Source organism: Acartia tonsa, chromosome 6, assembly GCF_053477335.1.
Source record: "Acartia tonsa isolate MP-2025a chromosome 6, ASM5347733v1, whole genome shotgun sequence".
NCBI lineage: Eukaryota > Metazoa > Arthropoda > Copepoda > Calanoida > Acartiidae > Acartia > Acartia tonsa.
The window spans coordinates 17,504,161-17,525,025 of NC_137265.1; the positions used below are offsets into that span (position 1 = coordinate 17,504,161).

The 20,865-nt window shown below is 32.4% G+C and overlaps 1 protein-coding gene across 1 annotated transcript; it reads left to right on the forward strand.

Moving 5' to 3' along the window:
• Nucleotides 1-11,430: 11,430 nt before the first annotated feature.
• LOC145322004 (uncharacterized) lies at nucleotides 11,431-20,163 on the forward strand. The gene is made up of 7 exons (XM_080163731.1): nucleotides 11,431-11,574; nucleotides 15,744-15,844; nucleotides 17,241-17,370; nucleotides 17,791-17,899; nucleotides 18,615-18,675; nucleotides 19,442-19,485; nucleotides 20,000-20,163. Exons 1-7 carry the CDS (start codon nucleotides 11,526-11,528, stop codon nucleotides 20,067-20,069), a joined length of 564 nt encoding a protein of 187 aa, XP_080019857.1. The 5' UTR covers nucleotides 11,431-11,525; the 3' UTR covers nucleotides 20,070-20,163.
• The last annotated feature ends 702 nt before the right edge of the window (nucleotides 20,164-20,865 follow it).

The following is a 20,865-nucleotide window of genomic DNA, read 5'->3' on the forward strand; positions in this document are numbered from 1 at the left end:
ATTAAAACCAGTTTTATTGGCCCCCAGGGGAAGAAGGCCAGGGCTAACAAACTGGTATCAATTTTATGATTTTTATTTTAATATACGTGGAAAATTGTCTGTAATATGATGCTATACATGATTTTCAGTATGGCTTCGAACTGGTTCTAATCCAGCGGATATATATAGCGGTTTTGAAGCCAAACTCTAAACATAAGACTTGTTTACTTATACAATGATTTTATTGTATTTGCTTTAGTATATGATTTAAATCAATATATGTATAGGCATACATGTACACTGTACAGGAATGGAGGGGACATTGGAATGTAAACCACACTAGTAACCAAACTTTTATAATTCATTTACTGACTTTGGGCACTATGATTAGATCTTGATTGGTTTGTACAAACTAACAGAATCTTACCTTTTCCCCTATAATATTAATTTGTAGTTTTTCTTTTTGTTTATCATAATTGGGAGTGTACATCAATTTATCGTCCATTGTCTTATCTCTTGATACCCCTGCATTAAGCTACAATAATAACATTCTGCAGAGTTTTCTTGAACTGGTGTCTACAGGGATCTAAAGGGATAAGTCAATGGTCGATAAATTGGGGTAAATCCCCGATGATGATTTACACCTAAAATTACCCCTACTGTAGCTTCCTATTAGTGGTTGAAACTTTTAGACACTCAATTAATGTGAACCAATCAATCAATGATCAATTAAAGTCCCCAAAGTTGTTAAGCCAACGAATAAGCTATTAAAGAGGATAGGCATACCTAAACTTAAATGTAGTTTAAGATTATTTCATTAGATATTAAAGTAAAAGAAACGAGGGGACATAAGCTATACGTTACTCTCCTCTCAGGTCAGATTTTTTGTACTGGGCCTTTGAAATCAGCTAAAAACTCGGATATATACATAATCAAATAGCAATTTGATATAGGACGAAAAGGGTCTCTGCCATTTGGGTTAGGTAGTTGTCTGGAGGAAATTAATTGATAAAATCACAAATTTTTCATCAAAAGCGAAGATCTACAATCAGAAGTAAAAAATACCAGTGTGAAGGAATCTAAGCTTTATACAACAATCTTGATGTCTTTAAAACTAATGTTGTAATATAATGATAAGATATTGATTAACAAGGATGACAACAGCCATAAAAGCGAAGCTCTACAATCAGAAGGAAAGACAAGCTTTGTACAACAAGTTCATATGTTTAGAACTAATGCTATAATAGACTGATAATATGAAAATTAACAAGGATGACAACAGCCATAAAAACAAATCTTAACAATCAGAAGGAAAGAAAATCAGTGTGAAGGAATCTAAGCTTTATATCACAATCTTGATGTGTTTAAAACTAATGTTGTAATAGAATGATAAGATATTAATTAAAAATGATGATTATTAATATAATCAAGGCTAGAATTAAGCAGCAGAGAAATATAAAACTTCTCTTTTGTGAATGTTCAAATAATCGATATATTATTACGTGGATGTTGAAACAGATTTTTATATACTCTGATGTAATGCTCGCAGCTTGCTAAAGTAATGAAACCCTGTATCCATTCCCTTTACCAAATCCATTCCCTTTCTACTGGATGAACGAAATGGCCAAAAAATGAGGTCCATATTAGCAAGCTAAATTGACGACAAATTTTCCCCTGTCAAAATATCCACGTATTACATACTACATATATCCATTATTAAAATCTATTTGATCATTTTTCCAACCATATTCTTAGAATTTAATTTACTTATCATGAATAAAAATATTAAAATTAAATGTTTTTGTTGTGTTTCAGAATTTATGTTTTCCATTACCTAATAATTTTAAAGTCCTTGTATAAAAGTAAGAGAAGATGTTTCATTCTACCTGTCTGAAGCTTTAGATCTCGCTAACCGATGTTAAGATATGATTCTCCTTTCCAGTTAAGCTCTTTTTAGGTCTAGGGTAGTTTATAACTATTTGTTTAACCACCACCATCTCAAGAAAATCAACACTGGATAAAAAATATTTACTGAAAATAATCTTTTATTTTCAAACTAAAATTTATAACCGCAGGTGCTTTAAGATGCCTCTAGGGGTATAGCCGATAGTATTGTTAAATGATTTTGTCCCCATAAGTTTCGTTTTTTGCTCTTCTAGGGTAAATTACTTTCTTATCAACAAATTCAGATTTGTTTTTAAGAGGATAAAAATGGTTTTCTGTAAGATTCATCTGCCCTTACCTACAATTTCTCCCCTTTCCAAAACAGCTGACCCAACAGATTTTCAGACAGAATTACACATTTTTTGCTGGTATATCATATCTGTATTCCTGTTTTCCAATTAGTAACTTTATATTCAGCTTTTCTATCCTCCCTGTCAAATAAGAGAAAATCTTATTATGGGAAATAAAATTTTCATCAAAAATAATGATCATAAGAATAAATTTGAATAAAAGAATATTGTCAATAAAAAGTTTATATCAATCAATCTTCTTTCTTTAGATTAATTTATTAATGGAGGCTAGACTACCCCCCCCCCCCCCCACCTTAGTTAAAGGAAAAAAGAATTGTAGAAATGTTAGATTTTTCAGTGCTTGAGGACCTAACATCCTGTTAACTTTTTATCAGAACCATTTTATCAATAATCCTTTCTCTAGTCAAAATATATTTTTTTATATTTACATTTATTTATTTTTCTACTGTAGGAACTTTTGTTTTATAGCTGGAATATTGACTTTGATGTACTATTGAATGCCATCACATAAAAGATATCTAACACACGAAAGCAATATATAGTAACACCATAGAGTCTGACTTAGGAAGGCTAAGCTTTATAGAACATGTTCTCTGACTTTACAACATGGAAACAACTTAGGGAATCAAAGCTGTATGAAACTTGTACCCTGAGTTTACACTTTTGGATACAAAATGAATGACTTAGGAAAGCTAAGCTGTATAGAACTTGTCCCCCGAGTTTACAACTATGGAAACAACATGTTTTTTTGCAAATATCCAAACAACAAATATTTCAAACAGCTTTCATATAACAAAGAAATACTGTGTATTAAAAGAGTAAAAAAAGTTTAGGTGCATGAATTAAGACGCAGTTTTAGTAGAATTATAGTTTAGGAATCATAACTTTTCTAAAATAGTATAAAACTCTGTTTGTGCAGCCGCGCAATTTTTTAACAATTTTCAATGTCAGCTGCCTAATATAGCAGCTAATGAATATTGATAATTTTTTTTTCAAGTTCTTACAATGCAATGGATGTTGAATATACATGGATATTATTACAGGGGGAAAATTGTCGTCAATTTAGGTTGCTGACCTCGCCTATTGGTCAGTTCGTTTATCCAGTATCAGGGGTAAAGGGGGTGGATGGAGGGTATCGTTATTTTAGCCCGCTTTGTGCTTTACTTTATTAGAAAATGTGAAAAACTTGTGTAAGATCCATGTAATAATATATCCATTGTTCCTGAACTAAAATGTTAATATATTTCAAAAATCCAAAGCAAGACTGGAGCTAAATTAAAACCAGACAGCTGCTATGCTGTGTGGTTATGTTTACCTGCCGGACTTTTTTAATCGGCTCCGCCTCGTCTGTGGCTCTAAGAAAAACTTAGATAGCTACTCCAATTGGCGGCATTGGCTTCAGCGAAATTTCGATCATTAGACAGCTCCGTTTTAGCTCCTGGAGTAACCTGGAGCTCTATAGCTAAACAGCTTCACATCTCTGCTGCTAAGCCCCTGCTAAATACATTAAATTTAAGTACTGGACCTGGAGTAACCTGGAGCTCTATAGCTATACAGCTCCACATCTCTGCTGCTGAGCCCCTGCTAAATACATTAAATTTGAGTACTGGACCGGGAGAACTATGTATATATATAAATGTACATTTGTTCTAAAAGGAAGGTGATTGAACTCTTATTATTGTTCAAAGAGAATGCTAGAACGTTTATTTTTATAGATTATAAAACTTAAATATGATTTTTAAAATGGGACTCTGCAGACAACAAGTTGATACTGGTTTTCATGACTATTGATAAGTTTGGATTTGGTTAGTTTGAGTTAGGTTGAATGACTGGTAATCCTTTGCAGAGTAATTTCCCCGAAGGGCTAGGCCCACTGCAGTAAATTTGCTTTGATACAATAACTGTTTGAGATCCAGTGTAGGCAATGCTAATAACTCACGCTTGGTTTTTTTTTATTAAATGAATAAGTTAGGGTACAATGTTTGGCACTTTCGATATAAGTAAATGATAATAAAAGACCCATAGAATGCGATAATAACTTCAGAAAAATCGAAGAAAATAGTTTTAATACTTAATTAACGTTTTTAAGTTTTTCTTCAAAAAGTTTAGATAAGATGCCTTTAAAAGTCGTCTATGATTTTGTCAGGGATAAAAATGGAACTTTAAAATAAGAATTACAACATATTTTTTCAATTAGTACAAAGTAAAATTTTGAACATTTTATTGATCAGTATATTTTTTAAAATGTGAAGTAGAAACCTGAATATTTTATCATGAAAATTGTGTTATGATTTGATTGTCTGCTAGATTACAAGAAAAAAGATACTGACAGTACTTGTTGGTTCTTTAAAAATAATTATGTAGATTACTTTCAGAACCCCTCTTTTTGCAACGTTATTTCAATAGAACAGAGCCGTAGTCTTAGTGTACTCAATATCTAGACAGCCAACCATTGTTTTAGAATTGTTCAATTTTTTTAACTTCTGATAAAAACAGAATTAATGGTATTTTTGTAAATATTATACCTCCAAGAAATGGCTATACTTCCCAATCATATGTTGTGTGATATTTAAGAGGAATTATTTTAATATAATGTCATTAAAATATTCGTTAAAAAAAGTGCTATTCAAGCTTATACTTTACATTTTAATGTGTATGATAATTCAAATAAAAGATAATGAAGATTTATATTATATTTAATTGTTATAATTATAAAGAAAAACCTGGAAACAGTAAAAAACTGACTTTATTTTATTGACGTAGGGAAAATTTTGTCAAATATTTGAATAAAAAAACAATATAAAACAAAATAAATTATTTTTAATATAGTCACAAAAAGGCTTAATGAGTTTAGGAAATATTTCATTCACTAATCATGTCATTTAAACTCCATAACACAGAATACAGTGTTAAAAGATGTTCTCGTTTTAATTTTAAGTAATTTGAAATGCATTTTAATACCTTTTAATGATTTATTTTTTGGAACATCTTTTTATAAAATGTTATTGATTTTTGAAGTTATATGTTAAAATGTTTTTAAATTTTGTTAACATTTTGTTTTAAATGTAGAAAATTGGTAATTCTAAACATTCAAAAAATGATTTTATTAAATTTTCATCACTTAAATTGCATGTTTGATAAAATTTTCAACTGATAATTCAAGAAAAATCGTTTAAGTTTTATTATATTTTACTTTGAAATGTTAAAAAAATATAATTATTGTCAAAAATGTGGAAGTTATACTTTCCTCAAAAAAAGACCTAAAACATGCAAATTAACACGTGTAATGAGATTTTTTTTCTTTCAGGTTTAATTTTAAGTAATTATTGATATTTTTTGTAAAAAGGATTTTATATAAAAAGTTTTAAAACTCGAGTTATGTAGTGGTTCTAAAAAAGGTTGCGAATTTATGCAATTTTCTTGCAAAAAAAATTTTCTAGGATTTTAAAAATAGCAAAGGGTGTTATTAGACGTACTTACAGATACAATTGCAAAGTCATTTTGGCCAAACACTAAAATAAAGTTTTGACATCTGAGGGTCCAACCGTGAACTGTTTACTAATCCAGGGAGGAAAAGAACATTAGGCTGTTTTTACACTAGTACCAAAAGTTTTATAATAAAGTTTTCTCATTCCTATCTTAATAACTTTTAAGACTTTTTGAATTTAGATTGGTTGGTTCATTAAGTTGAGTGTCCAACCACTTATTATAAACTTCAAGAAGGAGTAATTTTGTGTATCATCATTGCATCAATTTATCGGCTATTTTCTTATCCCTTAAGATCCCTGATGCCAAGCACAAGTAAAGTTGCTATCATATTAATTCCGAGAACACTAGGAATCTTAAGGGATAGGACAATGGACTGTGAATTGAAATACATCAAAAATGATGATGATCAAAATTATGATGATTAAAGTTTCTAATAGTTTGAACCAGCTTTTAAAGAGGTAATGAAAATTATACCGTAAGATTCTAAGCCAACAGATGAGTTTGCCTTTCTTCCCTTCTTGGAGCGAAGCCTTTAAATACAGCCAAGAAATTTTGGCTTACTTGACAATGTTAACTGTCCTAAATGTAACGTAGAATCAACAACCGAACATGGGATTTTCCATTGTTATTTTGCTAAGTATTTTATTCATGCATTTGCATTATTTCTAAAACAAAAATATAATGATGGGAATCCAGAATTCATTTTTTTTAAAGAAAACTTTTTCCTTTTTAACATCATTTATCCTCAATTCAATGATAAAGATTTCTTTAAACTTCAACAATCATTTTAGTAGCCAAAGACAGAGCATTGAAATCTACCAAGGACGAAGCTATTCATGTAGAAATGTAAGTGTGTAAATTGTAAAGGTCTCAAACAGTTCTGAACCAATAAATTAATTCTTTTATTTCATTAAACAATAACGTAATAGTTGTAACTGTTTATAATTTAGTTTTTGTGTCAGAAATAGTCATTTATCGCATCGTATTATAGACAGATTTCTGCAGATATTAAAATTAAAAATTAATATTGTTAGTCCCGAGGGAACAAAGGTCTGTAAAACTTGTATTAATCTTATATTTTAATATCATCATTTTTGAAAATTGTCTGTAATAAGACGCGAAAAATAACTGTTTAACATCAGAAAAATTGCTATATTTTATTTTTCAGTATGCCTGAGAACCAGTTCTAATCCAGCGGATATTAATCGGTTTCGAAGCCATTCTGGAAAAAAACTTATTTACTCTTAACTATTTTTCTGATTTTGAAAATACCAAAAATGTTTCCTGTATGTCTAATTCATAGACTTATTCGCAATGTTATTGCAATAAACCAGATTTAGACACTTGAAGTACAGACAAACCAACAATAATGTAAAAATGCTATGCTTTAAATAAGAAAACAAAAATATTCATTTATACAAAATGCAAACAGCTTGAAAAGTTATCATGTAAACACTTTTGTTACTTTAAAATCTTTTTAAAAGTACCAGGATGTCTCTCTGTCTGTTTATTTGTACCTATTTTAGGTTTCCACCGCCATTAAAAGAGAATTAGCCCATAGAATAAAATGATCCTCTCCCCAAATTTTTTTTCTTCTTGTTTTGAAACTAAAATTAAAAGTAGGGGAGGGTCGACTCACCCCCCTTCCCCATCATAGATACCCATAGGTCCTAGAAAAATTCATTACTATTTAGGGGGAGGGTACTATTACTCTGCCACGAGATAAATCGCCTCTAGGAAAAAATGACCTCCCACCAGCCTATAACAACATATAAAACTTCATTTTTTCTTCCGTAGATTAAAAGATTTGGAAACTGCTTGTTTGCACCAACCAACTAAGATCTAATAAAAGAACCCAAAGTTTTTTTAAGCCTACAAATGAGCGAATTTGTTTATAAAGCTTTGTCCCAAATAAAATTTATATTTCTATGTCCCCTTCCCTTTCCTGTCTGATATTTACAGACAGACATCAAAACTTGTACCGTAGCTCTGCTACTAAAACTTAATAGCAGTTGGGCCCCTAAAGTTTAAGTTTGAAAATAAAATAGACCAAACCCTGCCAAGGAGTTGTATAAAACCTCTCTAAAAAATATATCTTAACCGAACTAGTGGTAGGCTTAACAAATAAAAGCCTTACTTCTTTATTTCTAGACATAGGCTATGTCTCTAGAGGCCTCTAGTGTCATTTCTGGAAATGTTTGGCAGGTAGAGGGTTTCCTTCCCTGCATCTTTAATAAACTTCATTGTAAAGGAGTACCATAACGGTTCAGCGACAAGAGAAGTACTTCAATTACATACACAACGTATAGCCATCATGTTACTTTATTTAATTTATTTATAATTTTTAAAAGCGAAGCTTCTCTATAATTAGGGTCGGTCCGTCCGTACGTCCGTCACAGAGAGTTAGCTCCTTTCGTTAATTTAAACAGGATAGAATTGTCCTATCGATTGCATGATGATTCCTATAGTAGTTAGGTACAAATTAGAAAGCGTAGCAACTCTATAAACAATACCAGAATGTCCGTACGTCCATTTTAAACATGTCGATATTTAACTTTTTTGACAACAAATTTTTGTATGTTAAAATTAAGCATCTCTATAAACAAGTCCCAAAAATGTAAGTATGTCCTTAAACAGTATCATCTATTAATGCAGTTTTGCAACAAATTTTCTCAAAATATTGTTTGTACTGATGCATTAATATTCTGCTAATTCAGTTCTGACAATCTACAAGTGTTAATGTTCGTTTGTCCTTCCATTTCAGAGCTTCGCTTTTATGGATGTTGTCATCCTTGTTAAAAAAAATACCAAAGGCTTGATTGTTTGTTTTCTAATGTCAAACAGTAGAAATATGCCTGTCCAAATTCCATGTTTTCCTTTACTACAAACAATAAATTTTGCAAATTTTTACATAGTACGAAATTTTATATTTGCATTGTGTGCTATAAGGTTTGCTTCCTTTACCCTGTCTGTTTAATTGTATTTTTTTCATTATTCAAACAACTGGTTTTAGTATCCCAGGACCTATGAAATGCTTTACTTTAAAGGAATTATTTCGGTCGAGACACCCTTATAGACAGACATCCTTTTAATGTTAAAATTATCAAATCATTCTGTCGGTAGCATGACTTTATATTAAACTAGCGGCTTCGCCCCTAGCCTCTAGGGCTTTTATTTTTTTTTGGGGGGGGGGGGTGAGGGGTGTCCCATCCCCCAAGAAAATAGCTATAAACCTTCCCGGGACCTATGAGAAGCTACCCTGTTAAGGAGAATCCGATCGGTTCAGCGGTTGGCGAGATCCTTCGTTATAAACAGACAGACAGACAAACAGACAGACATCGTTCTACTTTGTATTATAGATTAACCTCCATTTGTGTGAAAATTACCACCGATCTCAAGAGATAGGACAATGGCCGATAAATTGAAGTACATCCCCAGTGATGATACACAAAAATACCCCATTAGTGGTTAAAACATTTGGACGCTCAACTAAATGAAACAACCAATAAAAATTCAATAAAAGTCAAAAAGATTGATAAGCGATCGAATAAGAAAACGTTATTATAAGACTTTGGGGACTAGAGTGATAAACAGCCAAATATCACCTTTCAACCTGGAAAATTACGCACTGGGAAATCCTGAGTTAATTTGTTTGCTTAATTTGTTGATTAGTTGGTCACTTTTTTATCTTTTGGTATGTCAATATATCAGAAAATCAGGGAGGGATGGAACAATGGGCTGTTTATTACATTAGTCCCCAAAGTCTTATGTTAACATTTTCTTATTCGTAGGGGACTTATTATTGAATTTTAATTTGTTAATGCATTAAGTTGAGTGTCCAAAAGTTTCAACCATTAATTGTAATCAACAGAATGGGCAATTCTGTGTATCAACATTGAAGATATATTACAATTTATTGGCCATTGGCTTATCATTTTAGATCCTTGGCATATAACATTAAGATTTAAAAAATTATGTAACAATATTAGGTTAAATAATATTTGCTTTATAAAAATATATTTAATTTTACATATTTTCTCAGCCGGCAAAGATTATTCTATAAAGCCTTGAACCCCTTTTGTATATATAAACATTTGTCTCACTTCGAATGAAAATTAGATTTTTTTTAAAGCTTAGCGTTTCTATTATCTATGCCAGTTCGGCTGTCCGTCCGTACCTGGTAGATCTGATCATTTAATTTAGGCAGGTTTGATGTAAAACGTTGATCCTTAGGTAAAATTTAAAAAGCATAACAACTTTATAATTGTTACCAAAAAGTTCAGATGTTCATTTTGAATATGTTGATATTAAACGTCTTTCAAGGCCTATTGAATTTTAAACAAAGCCAAAGAAAGTGTCAGAACGTTTTTACATGAATTTGAACATGTACCATGCACGGAACTACTAAGCAAATATTTGCATTACTTAGTTTCCATGTAAAAAAATTTATCTTTTTAAGAAAAACACGGCGTAACAAGGATATTAAATTTCGAAGATTATATAATAATTTACTAAAAAATAAGGCTTTACATTATTATCATTGAGACATTTATTATTGTTTTCTGTATATCATTGTTTATTAATAATATGCAAAAACCGTTTTTTTAAGTTCATGAATAATTCATAATTCGCGCCCAATTCTGAAATAGCTTTAATGGGAAGGGGGATAAAACTAACTTTATACGGATTTTTATACCTCCCCCAGCGAAAATCATGTGAACACTCTTGTGCTCTAACATACTTTTATATAAATTTGTCAAAGACGAAGAAAGTCCCTCAAAGACGTCATAAAAATGAGGGATGAGAAAAGGAGGAGTGGGGAAGAAAACCCCTAAAAAATAGATGGATAATCCCTCGTTTTTTTGACGTAACATGCCGATTTTTTAAGGGACTTTCTTCGTCTTCAACTTTGTCTTCTATCTACTCTTGACTGGCGGAAGAGAGAAGCAGGAACATGGTTTTTCTTGGCAGGAAGGGAGGGGACATTGGACTAGAAATTATTCAGGTGCCAAAGTTTTAAAACTAGTTTTTGGGCACTTTAATTAAGTCTTGATTGGTTGATCCAAACTTTTCACCAATAGTTTTAGTATACAGAAGTTGTAATTTTGTTTATCATCATTGGGAATCAATAGTTGTCTTATCCTTTCAGATCCCTGTTTTCTTAAAAAAGACAGTGTGTAAAGCAAATCTTTATAGAACATATCTATAATACAAAGTAGCTTGATGTCTGTCCGTCTTTCTGTCCGTCTGAAGCTTAAGATCTCGGTAACCGCTGAACCGATTGGGCTCTACTCTTCAGGGATTATACCTACTGGTCCTGTGATGGTTTTAAGCTATTTTCCTGGGGGGTGGGACACCCCCCCCCCCAAAAAAAAACAACAAAAAAACCACCCCTACAATTTATTTTTTTTACATTTTTTGTAAAATCTCAGTAACTGCTAAACAAATTGGGCTCTACTCTTCTGGGAATATACCTACTGGTCCTCCGGTGGTTTTAGGCTATTTTCTTGGGGGGTGAGACACTCCCAACCCCCCAAAAAACAAAAATCCCCCCCATTTTTTTTTCAGAAGATTTCCTTGGTCCTTTTTCTTATTTGCAGAAGATTTCCTTGGTCCTTTTACGAATTTCACCTTAATTTTTTTTATCACCTCTTGGGGCAAAGCCCCTAGAGGCTAGGGACGCTAGTATTCTTATATGTGTATACAGATTATATAATTATAACCGAATATATCCTAAAGGAAGATAAGATTATTGTTTTCTAAATTCTTGGGGAAGGATTAATTATTTTAGTAGTATCAAGGATGTTCAAGGCTGCCCTTCTGTTGGCTCTCGCAGCCTGTGTCGCGGCACGTAAGTTCATTAAATTGATATTATAACTTGGATGTATCACCAGATTTTCATGTACTCTGATAAAGAAATACTCGCAGCTTGCTAAAATGATAACCAACCCCACTAAGCCCATCCCCTACTGGATGCACGAATTTTCCAATAAATGAGGTCCATATTAGCAATCTTAATAGACGGCAAATTTTTCTCCTGTCAATATATCCACGTATATCCTATCCATTGTTCATTACCTACCGATCTTACAGCTTATCCTTTTAAAAGTGAAAGCCGATTTTCTAATATAAACGACGAAGCCCAAACTGTACTACTTTGTCACCACGTTTGACGTCATATTCTCCATCTCTTTTTTATGGGTTTTCTTTCCCACTTCTCCTCTCATCTCCCTCATTTTATGACGTCACAGGAATCAAAAGTGGTGCAAGAATGGTACAATTTGGGCTTCGTCAATAAAACCAATCTAAATGAATGAAAGTTTATTTGTCTTATAATTTTTACACAGTACTAGTGTAGAGTATACTTTGGCAGGGATCTAACGGGATAAGACAATGGCCGATACATATATGTACATACCCAATCATGATAAACAAAGGACCCTATATTGTACATTAAAATTTGTGGTTGAAACCTTTTGAACAATCAAGTTAATCAATCAACCAATCAAAAGTCCCCAAAGCCGCCGAATAAGAAAACTTTGGGGGATAGTGTAATAAACTGCTCATTGTCCCCTCTCTCTCTGATAAATAGGTCTGTAAGCATTATAAACAAAAAGATATATAAGTTGGAAGGAATTTTAATGTTAGAGGGAGATTTGAAATCTACATCAAATTTTAAGGATTTATTATAAAATTCGTTTTTTGTATAATTCTTTATCTAAAGCGGAAATACAATTTAAGTTAATTAATTTTGACATCTGTGATTGGTGGATTGAAAATTATCTGCGCTCTGATTGGAGAAGCTTAAGTGTCGCACATCATTCAACCAATTAGAGCGCAGGTAGTTTCAAATCCACCTATCCTATTGGTCAAAATTTATGAACTTAAATTGTATTTCCGCTTTTAGATAAAGAATTATACAAAAAACGAATTTTATAAAAAAAATCCTTAAAATTTGATGCAGATTTCAAATCTCCCTCTAACATTAACCCATTAGTGCCGAGCGCCACTTTTATGGGCCGATCGAGCTGTAAGTTTCAGGGAAGCTTTATAATGGTCAAAACGGAATTCGTATTTTTTTGTTTTGCTCTAGTGGCGTGCACAGGAAAGTTGCAAAAAAACCCGGTTCGGCTTGGCCATAAATACCAACCAGGCATTAACACCCGTTTTTGGTGCTTTCCCCCAGTTTTAAAACCCGGTTGACCTGTATAAACCCGGTTATTTTGACCAAAAATCGAAAAATGTAATTTTTGAACGCCAAAAGTGAGATGAACACTTTTTAGAACTTTGATACGATCCGTAATTGAAAACTACACAACCTCATGTAATCTAAAGAGCTACAAGTATAATACGAAGCGATTTATTTCAAATTTAGTGTTTCGGCTATAGGTGCCTCCGTTTTCGGGTAAAAAAACCCGTTGCTCGGAGTTTTAAAAGACACACACTACAAAAAAAGAACATATAAAATTTGGGTGTTACATATCAGAAAACGAGCATAAAACTATTGGGTGACACCTATAGAGATTACTAGGGTTATTAGGGTGGCTCAAACCCTTACTAATGACGTAAACTGTTATTTTTATTGGTTGAAAAGTTAAAACCGGATAATAAAAGCCGAAACCGAGCCGGGTTTTAAAATTTTCGGGTATTTATGGCCAAGCCGAACCGGGTCATAATAGGGCGTAAAAAAACGATAAAAAAATCATATAAAAAATTATAATTTGAATAAAACGAATTCACAAATAGATGTACTTGTCAATAAACATTAGATTTCACAAAAAAAATCAGCGACTTTACCATAAAAACAAAAAAGTTAGAAGGGGTATTTTGAATTTTCATGATTTTCAAATTTTGTTGAGCTATACCAGCAAACGGAAGTAAGCTAAACTGCCTGCTCCAGGGGGAAATGAAAGTCAGGGTAGTAGAGGGGGGATTCATTCTGAGAATGATGCAATTATGAAGCCGGAAACCGGTTTTTTTTCCATTTTTCGGAACCGGGTTTTGATGCCCGGTTTGGCACTAATGGGTTAAAATTCCTTCCAACTTATATATCCTAATAAACAATATACTCTCATTCGTTGTTTCACAATAGCAATCTCCAAACTTTTAAACCTTAAAATTTTAATTTCATCTACAGAAGGAGTAGTTTTGTTTACTATTATTATTGGCGATGTAATTCAATGTATTGTCCATTATCATATTTCTTAAAATGCGGAAAACTAAAATGATTAAATGATTGATGTTCCTTTAACCTTTCTCTCCCTGTTTGACAATTAAATATAATATTTAAATCTAAAAGTAACCCAATTCTTTTTTTATTAGTAGCGAAGCTACTCTATAATTCACAATGTCCGTCCGTCCGTAATTAATGAATTGGGGGAAACGTGATTTTCTCGGCTCCTATAAAAGATAGAGAGCTGAAATTTTTTGACAACATTCCCATCAATAAGGAGCAAAATTAAATATAAAACATCAACGGCGATCGGACTGCTTTTTAGCAGGTTTTAGGCTATTTTTTATATTTTCCAAATTTTCCCCATATCTTTGGTGTTTATGGTCCGATTTTCAAAAAATTTTCAGTTGAAGATATCAAAATTAAATTTCCCGTCATTTGAAGAAAACAACAATGACGGTCAGACTGCCTTTTTGCAGGTTTTTGGCTATTTTAATATTTTTCACATTTTCCCCATATCTTTGGTGTTTATGGTCCGATTTTCAAAAATTTTTCAGTTAAAGATATCAAAATTAAGTTTCCTGTCGTTTGAAGAAAACAACAATGACAGTCAGACTGCCTTTTTGCAGGTTTTGGGCTATTTTTCATATTTTTCACATTTTTACCCATATCTTTGGTGTTTATGGTCCAATTTTCAAAAATTTTTCAGTTAAAGATATTAAAATTAAATTTCTGGCGTTTTAAGAAAAGAAACAATGGCGGCCAAACTGACTTTTAGCAGGTTTTTGGCTATTTTTATATGTTTGACATATTTCCCCATATCTTTGGTGTTTTTGGTCCAATTTTAAAACTTTTTTGCATTAACAGTTTCAACATATTTTTTCCATTGTTATGTGCATCTAGTATGTAATTTACTTTAACCGTCTTCATCATACAAAATAAAACAAGGTTTCGTGTTTATTTTCTCCAACAAATCTATTCTTGATTTTAATAAATACACTTTAAATCTACTTCTACGTATTCCCATCCACAATTTTTGTGCTTCGCTACTTATGGATATATGTTGTCATCCTTGTTTTATTGTAAGGTATGATTTCTTCCTTGTTGTATTATAATTTTGATAATTTAAACATTTATTCAAGTATAACTTGTTTGGCTTCATTCTAAGGAAATTTTAAGAAAAAAAAACAAAGAAATAATTTTGATTATACTACAAAGTTCAGATTTTTACAGAATACAATTTAGTAATACAAAAATTGAAACATATTTTACATTATCCATAATCAAGAAAGTAAAAAATAAACATACTGACGGTCATAATAGGACTTAAAGTAGATTTTTATTTGTCGTGGTTTAAAATTAAAAAGTCTAAGGCATTTATGAGGTGCGTTCTTCTGATATATGCCTTTTTGCTCTAACTCACAGACCAAGTCTTTTTCAGTCTATAATCTAACAGACATTATTTACAAGCATAAAAAATATATTTTAAACTGGAAGAAACTTCAAATCTGATTTTTTGTGCTTTAGTTTAAGGATTTATTAAATGCACTTTATTGCATACTAGAGGTTGCGCCCCTAGCATCTATTGGCTCTTTGCCTTAGCCTTTGTTATCTAGAATTGAAAACTAAATCGGTTCATTCGAGTCATACAATCTTCAGCTTATGCAAAACAAAAGGTTTACAAAGTGTCCTAAAAAATGAGCCATGTGACGTCAATAGATCCATCTTTTTTTAAGGGGTTTTCTTACCCACTTCTCCTCTCATCCCTAATTTTTGTGACGTCACACGGCACATATTTAAGGGCACTTTGTAAAGCTCCCTACAAATTTTAATTGCAATTATTTTAGAGGATACCCATTTCTGTAATGATGGCTGGGACCTGTATGAGACAGAATGGCATGGTACTAAGCACCACACATGCTTCTGGTTTGGAAATGAATATGAAAGAGTAAGTTATATCACCATAAGAGTAAAACACTAGAGGGAGAAAGGGTTAAATAACTGTATATCCCGTCTTGTGCACCTTCTATTGGGTCATTGAAAATCATCAAATGATGTTGCCTATATTAACACATCCAAGTAGCAGAAAATAATTTAGAAGCAGACGAAAGAGTTCTTTGAAAAATGAAGAGAGTTAGTTGTCTGTAACTGTATATATATTATAGATCTGTTATATCATTCACCATATCATCTGAAACAGTGTATAGTGTCCAATAAAAAATGACGTCATACAATACAAATGACCAATGATATATGAACATTGTAATTGACCAATCGAAAATTGTATACTGGCCTATCATTGGTCATTTGTAATGTATGACGACATTTTTTGTTAGTCATTATACGCTGTTTCCCATCCTCTTCCTAACTAAATCAAACTTCTTGGAAATAACATAATTAATAAAGGATAACATGTTAAGTAAGGTTTGGAATAGACCATCAGAGGGTTGAAAGTTTAATATCAAACTTGCATTAAATATGTTCATTATCAATAGCTACATAAGAACTTTTCAACACTGGACTAATTTGAATTTCGCAACATATTTTTGTAAATTGTATAAATGTATAAATATATGTACATCTTACACAAGATTATATTTTCAATTCCAGAACACTCATTTTTTCATCCGCTTGTTCATTGTTTTTTGAGTTTTTTATGAGTCATCCATCCTAAGAAAAAAATGACTAATTTATTTAAATCACATTTTTAAAATCTCTGTTTTACAATCCTTATACTAAAGTAACAGGATATTTGTCTGTTTGTGTGTCTGTGTGTACCGTAGGATCTCGCTAACCGCTGAACCGATTGGGTTCTCCTTAACAGGGTAGCTTCTCATAGGCCCCGGGAAGGTTTATAACTATTTTCTTGGGATGTGTGACACCCCCAACCCCCCAAAAAATGAAAAATATCCCCCCCCCCCAAAAAAAGAAAACATTTCAACCCCCCAAAATATTTTTTCTTCTTTTTCTTTTAAAATCTAAAATAAGAAATTAGGTTATCAAATTCGACTCACCCCCTCCTCAAGTGCTCCTAGAGGCCTCTAGGGGGCGTATCCGCTAGTACTTCTATAAAAGTAACAGGATTTCTATCTTTTCCGAAGAATCTTTCTAACCGCATTACCGACATGGTTCTCCTTTACAATATAACTTATCATCGTTATAAAAAGGTTTATAACTAGTTTGGAGAAGAAATCGCTCCAAGAAAATTTTTTCCCCTACTTTTCCTTTTCAAACTACAATTGAATGTGGGAGGTTCTATTAACCCCACTCCCCTAGAGTAAGGGCCTGTAAGGCCAAAGCTACTAGAAGAAAATAAGTTCAATATCTAAACTAAATTATTTCAGGTAAGCCATGACAACGCTAAGCTGATCTGTGAGTCAATGGGAGCTTTCCTTGCTGAGGTCCCCTGGGGTCCCCATATGAACTATTGGATTGTCAGCAAGCTTATTGAAAAGAATAACAAGCTTGCTATTGGTAAGTATTTACAGATAATCTTCAATAATCAAGCTATAATTAAATGTATCTCTCTGCCCGATCATTTTAGGAATCACTGTCAAACATCGATTTATTAGTAAAATTTTCAATTACTATCATACTTACAACTAGTGGCTACGAAGTTAGGGCCTCTAGGGGCACTTAAGGGAAGGGGAGAGTTGGCACTCTACTTTAGATTGTGGCTTTAAAAAGATTTTTCTTGGTAGTTATAAGCATTTCCTGTACCTATGAGAAGCCTTACTGTAAAGGAGAATCATATCTTTCCAGCCATATCGGACAGACGAACAGACATTCTGTTACTTTTATATAAGAATAAATGTTCTGACATCTTTTATTTGCACCTTGCATTGATAATTATACCTTATTGTTAAGGAAATCTTCATACAAGATTTATTTTAGAGAACCCAGAAACCAAGGCGCCTCAGTATGACCACCAGTATTGGCTGGGAGCAAGAGACTTTGGACACCATAATGATCATGTCCCTGGAGATTGGATCTGGGAACACAGGTAAAATTAAACGCTGTTATTCCTCTCCAGAAGTGGAAACCCGCTACCATGGCTCAACACGTAGCGCATCCACTTGTCGTTGGGGAGATGATAGGTTCGAATCTCGGGTTAACACCGTGTCATTACTAAAGACGTTAAAAATAGTTACTACTGCTACTATGTCGAGTGCGCGACATTAATAGTTAGAGTAGGGGGAATGCCTCGGTCCAAAAACAGGCGCAACTCATTACCATGAACAGTTAGGATTTCTCGGACAAAGGTCGTGCAATCAAAGAGTTAATTGTCTGAAGGGTGTTACTTAACCTAATACCCCGGGTGTTTGGACAGAAAAGGAAACATTTGGGGCCACTTAGTTATCCTGGGTTGATGGACCTGGCGTTTATATGTCATGGACAGCATCCCCGCCTGTATGAGGTAATCCAGAAGAAAATTGTATTGGGTGTAACTGATGTCTGAAAATTTTCATACTTCACATCTCTGATTCATACTTTCTATAAAGTATACTTCCTGAATATTCCACTCCCCTCCAAAAAAACATAAAAAATATTTTAGTTTAGAAAAGAAAGGGTGATGTTACCCTCCCCCACAATAGATTCAATTTTCCCTGGTTCTATGAGTAGCTTTTCTACAAAGGAGAACCAAAACGCACACACACATATACAAACATCCTGTTACTTTTATATAAGTAAGAATTTAATACAAATATATTTCATAGAAACACATCAGTAGAATGGTTTGACTGGGGAGATGATGAACCTAATAATTTCCGTGGACAGGTGCAGTAAGAGTTTTTCATTGAATCGTATTATAGACAGATTTCTGCGGATATTAAAATAAAAAAAATGCAAGATTGATACCAGTTAAGTCGCCGAGTGACTAAAGGCCTGGGCTATCAAAACTGGTATTAATTCTATTTTTATTATTTTATTATTCTTGAAATTTGTCTTTAATGATTTTTAAGTATGGCTTTGAAATACTTTTAATTCAGCGAACATTAATCGGTTTTGAAGTCATGGAAAATTTATTTTCTTTCATTATCTTCACATAATATCTTCATATTCCATTATCTTCATTTTTACACTATTATCAAGTTCTTACTGAATGTTGAAACTCCCTCTTTTAAATAAATTGAAGATAAGGGGGGGGGGGGGGTTCTTTCCCTGCCTAACGTCCATTCACTTTAATATGCTTTTCAAGATTCAATGTAGCCAATTTTCCTAAATTTATATTGATGCTCATTCCCTTGATATTTATTCACTTATCAATATAATTTCAATTAAATAATGGATGTAGAATATACGTGGATATTATGACAGGGGAAAAATTGTATTCAATTTAGGTTGCTAACATGAAATTCCCCTACTGGTCAGTTCGTTCATCCATTAGGAGGGGGGGGGGGGTAAAGGGGGAGGATCGTTATTATATTATATATATCGTTATCATGTACTCTAATACAAGTTTTACTGTTTTAGAGTACATGAAATTCTGGAGTAAGATTCAAGTAATAATATATCCATTAATTAAATTAATTATTTGTTTTAGAACTGTCTGACTTATCTGATGTACCAGGATTGGTTTGGAAACAGGTAAGAATAATTTCACAAAATGTTAAGATTAGGATTAAGCCCCGAAAGGTTAGAGCCTCCAGTAGGAGTGTTTTTAAAGTAAAGTTAGGGGGGTGGTTGGTACGGTGGTCCATATATAAGTTACAGTATGAGTGGAATTGCAAAGTGCTACTGTCACCCGGTCCGTATATTTGTCTGTAACGTTCTTGTGACATAAATGTCAAATTTTCATTATCATTTAAAATGCAATCTACAATAATATTTGTCCGCCTGTCTGCCTGTCCGGATAAAGTTTAAGTTATCGCTGACCGCCAGATTATTTTGCTCTGCTTCATACTTTTTGAACACTTTTCTTGAGGAAGGACACCCCATGCATGTGGTGGAGCTACTGAGAAAAATAATCCCCCACAATTTTTTTTCTGGGTGAATGGACGAAAATACATTTCATAAATGTAGAATTGTTTTCATTAAAAAATCATTTTTTGATGTTTGATTTAAAAAAATCATATTTTCAATTGAATTTAAATATTTATAGGAACTTCCACTGGAACGATTGGGATTGTGACGCACCCGCAGATTTCATCTGTGAAATTATCATTGATTAAATTTTATTTTGATCTTTTTTCAAATATGTTTTTGGATTTTTATTAAAGTTATGAACATATGTATTACAATTTTTATAGTAAATTTTTAAAGTTATTTTTTATTGTTAAAAGCGAAGTATTTTCTATTATTAGAGTAGGTCTGTACGTCCGTCCGTGTGTTCATAACTGATAACTTTTATCATTAATTTAGGTATGTTAGAATTGTCCTATCGAATTCTGATTTCTATAATTCTGTTACAAATATGAGCTAGAAAGCGTAGCAACATTATAATCGTTAAAAGAAAGTTAGTACGTCAATTTAAAACATGTTAATTCTAAACATTTTTTACAACAACTTTTTGCAGGATATATGTATCCCATTATTTTGATTTTTTGAGTAATAATTCCAAGAAGAACATTATAACTTTAAGCAAAGCATCTTCACAAAGAAACGTGGCTACCCTATACTGATAAAGCCTGTTGCCATACACCCAGCACAAAACAGCACAATATTTGTTTCTTCTTTCTTTGTATGTAAATAAGCGGTTGAGCCCATAGCAAGTTGGGGAATAGCCTAAAACCACCCCAAGATAAATCTTATAGGAAATTGTCAAAGCCATCTCGGGAACTATAAGCTTAACTTAAATGAAGATCTCAATCGGATCATGGGTTAGCGAGATTTTTACCGATACACAACTTCATGTCATAATATTAAATCGAAAACAGATTTAAATTGAATTCTGAATCTATTCATCAAATAAATTCTTTAAAAAAGCAACTAAAGAAAAGTTGATCTTAAGAATCTTGCATCATAAAA

Bases quoted from the DNA above. Each gene is read 5' to 3' on its own strand.
- LOC145322004 (XM_080163731.1), top strand. From the start codon at position 11,526: ATGTTCAAGGCTGCCCTTCTGTTGGCTCTCGCAGCCTGTGTCGCGGCA. The intron at 11,575-15,743 runs GTAAGTTCATTA...CAATTATTTTAG, and splicing joins CGCAGCCTGTGTCGCGGCAC to AGGATACCCATTTCTGTAAT. The intron at 18,676-19,441 runs GTGCAGTAAGAG...TATTTGTTTTAG, and splicing joins CTAATAATTTCCGTGGACAG to AACTGTCTGACTTATCTGAT.